This window comes from Cariama cristata, unplaced genomic scaffold (genome assembly GCF_000690535.1).
Source record: "Cariama cristata isolate BGI_N322 unplaced genomic scaffold, ASM69053v1 scaffold25185, whole genome shotgun sequence".
NCBI classification, from domain to species: domain Eukaryota; kingdom Metazoa; phylum Chordata; class Aves; order Cariamiformes; family Cariamidae; genus Cariama; species Cariama cristata.
In genome coordinates, this window is record NW_009618512.1 from 5,301 (window position 1) to 6,125 (window position 825).

Consider the following 825-nt stretch of genomic DNA (forward strand, 5'->3'; position numbering starts at 1 on the left):
CTGGCACGGCCTGGGCTGATGCTGGAGGACGCCCCTGTTTCAGCAGCATCTCCCACCTCAGGCTGGTGGAGAGAAAGGGGCTGCTCCCCATGGATATTAATGGTTGCAAGTATTGGGAATCCACCAGCACGTAGGTGCTGGACACCACCCCGACGCCGTGAGTCCCAAACCAGCGTTGAGTCCCCCACAATGACATACTGCTGCCGGGCCCGCTCCCGCTCCCGCTGGCTCTGCTCCTCCTTCTCCCGCTCCAGCAGGCCCCGCAGCTCCTCTGCCTGCCGGCTGTAGCGCTGGGCAGCCCGCTCGTCCGACTGCAGCAGCTCGGCCTCATGCAGCATCTTCAGCTTCCTGATGTCCTGCCTGTGCTTGGCAATCAGCTTCTGGATCTCTGGCTCCAGCCCTGGGGCAGCGGGAAGGACAGTTACTGCTTGGCCTCGGGGCTGTTGGTACCCCAACACCGGCGCCCTCGGCCTTGGCCAGCTGACAAGGAGGCTGCGAACACATCAACTCGGCAAAGATGGGCTGGTAAGAAAGGGGGGCAGAGCATGCACAGGTTTTCTTGCCCTCTAGCATCTGTCTCTGCCAAACACAGGGAGCAGAGACTGTCCGCGCTGAGCTGCCAGCAGCTCCTGCAGAACACAGCCCCTCTCCTGGACCAGCACGGATGTGACCCCTGCACCGACCGGACTCCAGCCAGCACCAAGGGAAGGTGCCCATACCTTTCACGGTGATTTCTTTGATCTTTTTGGTTTTCTCATCAATCCACTTCTCCCGCCTGATTTTCTCAGTTGCGCTCATCAGCTCCTTCAGTTTCTTAATCTCCTG

At 60.2% G+C, this 825-nt stretch overlaps 1 protein-coding gene across 1 annotated transcript in view; it reads right to left on the reverse strand.

Moving 5' to 3' along the window:
* Positions 1 to 825, reverse strand: part of CEP131 (centrosomal protein 131kDa) — a gene marked incomplete at its 3' end in the record, with an annotated part of 13,682 nt that overhangs the window by 1,770 nt on the left and 11,087 nt on the right. The window contains 2 exon segments of the mRNA XM_009700893.1: positions 199 to 400; positions 720 to 822. Of these exon segments, the coding sequence (XP_009699195.1) occupies positions 199 to 400; positions 720 to 822 (305 nt within the window).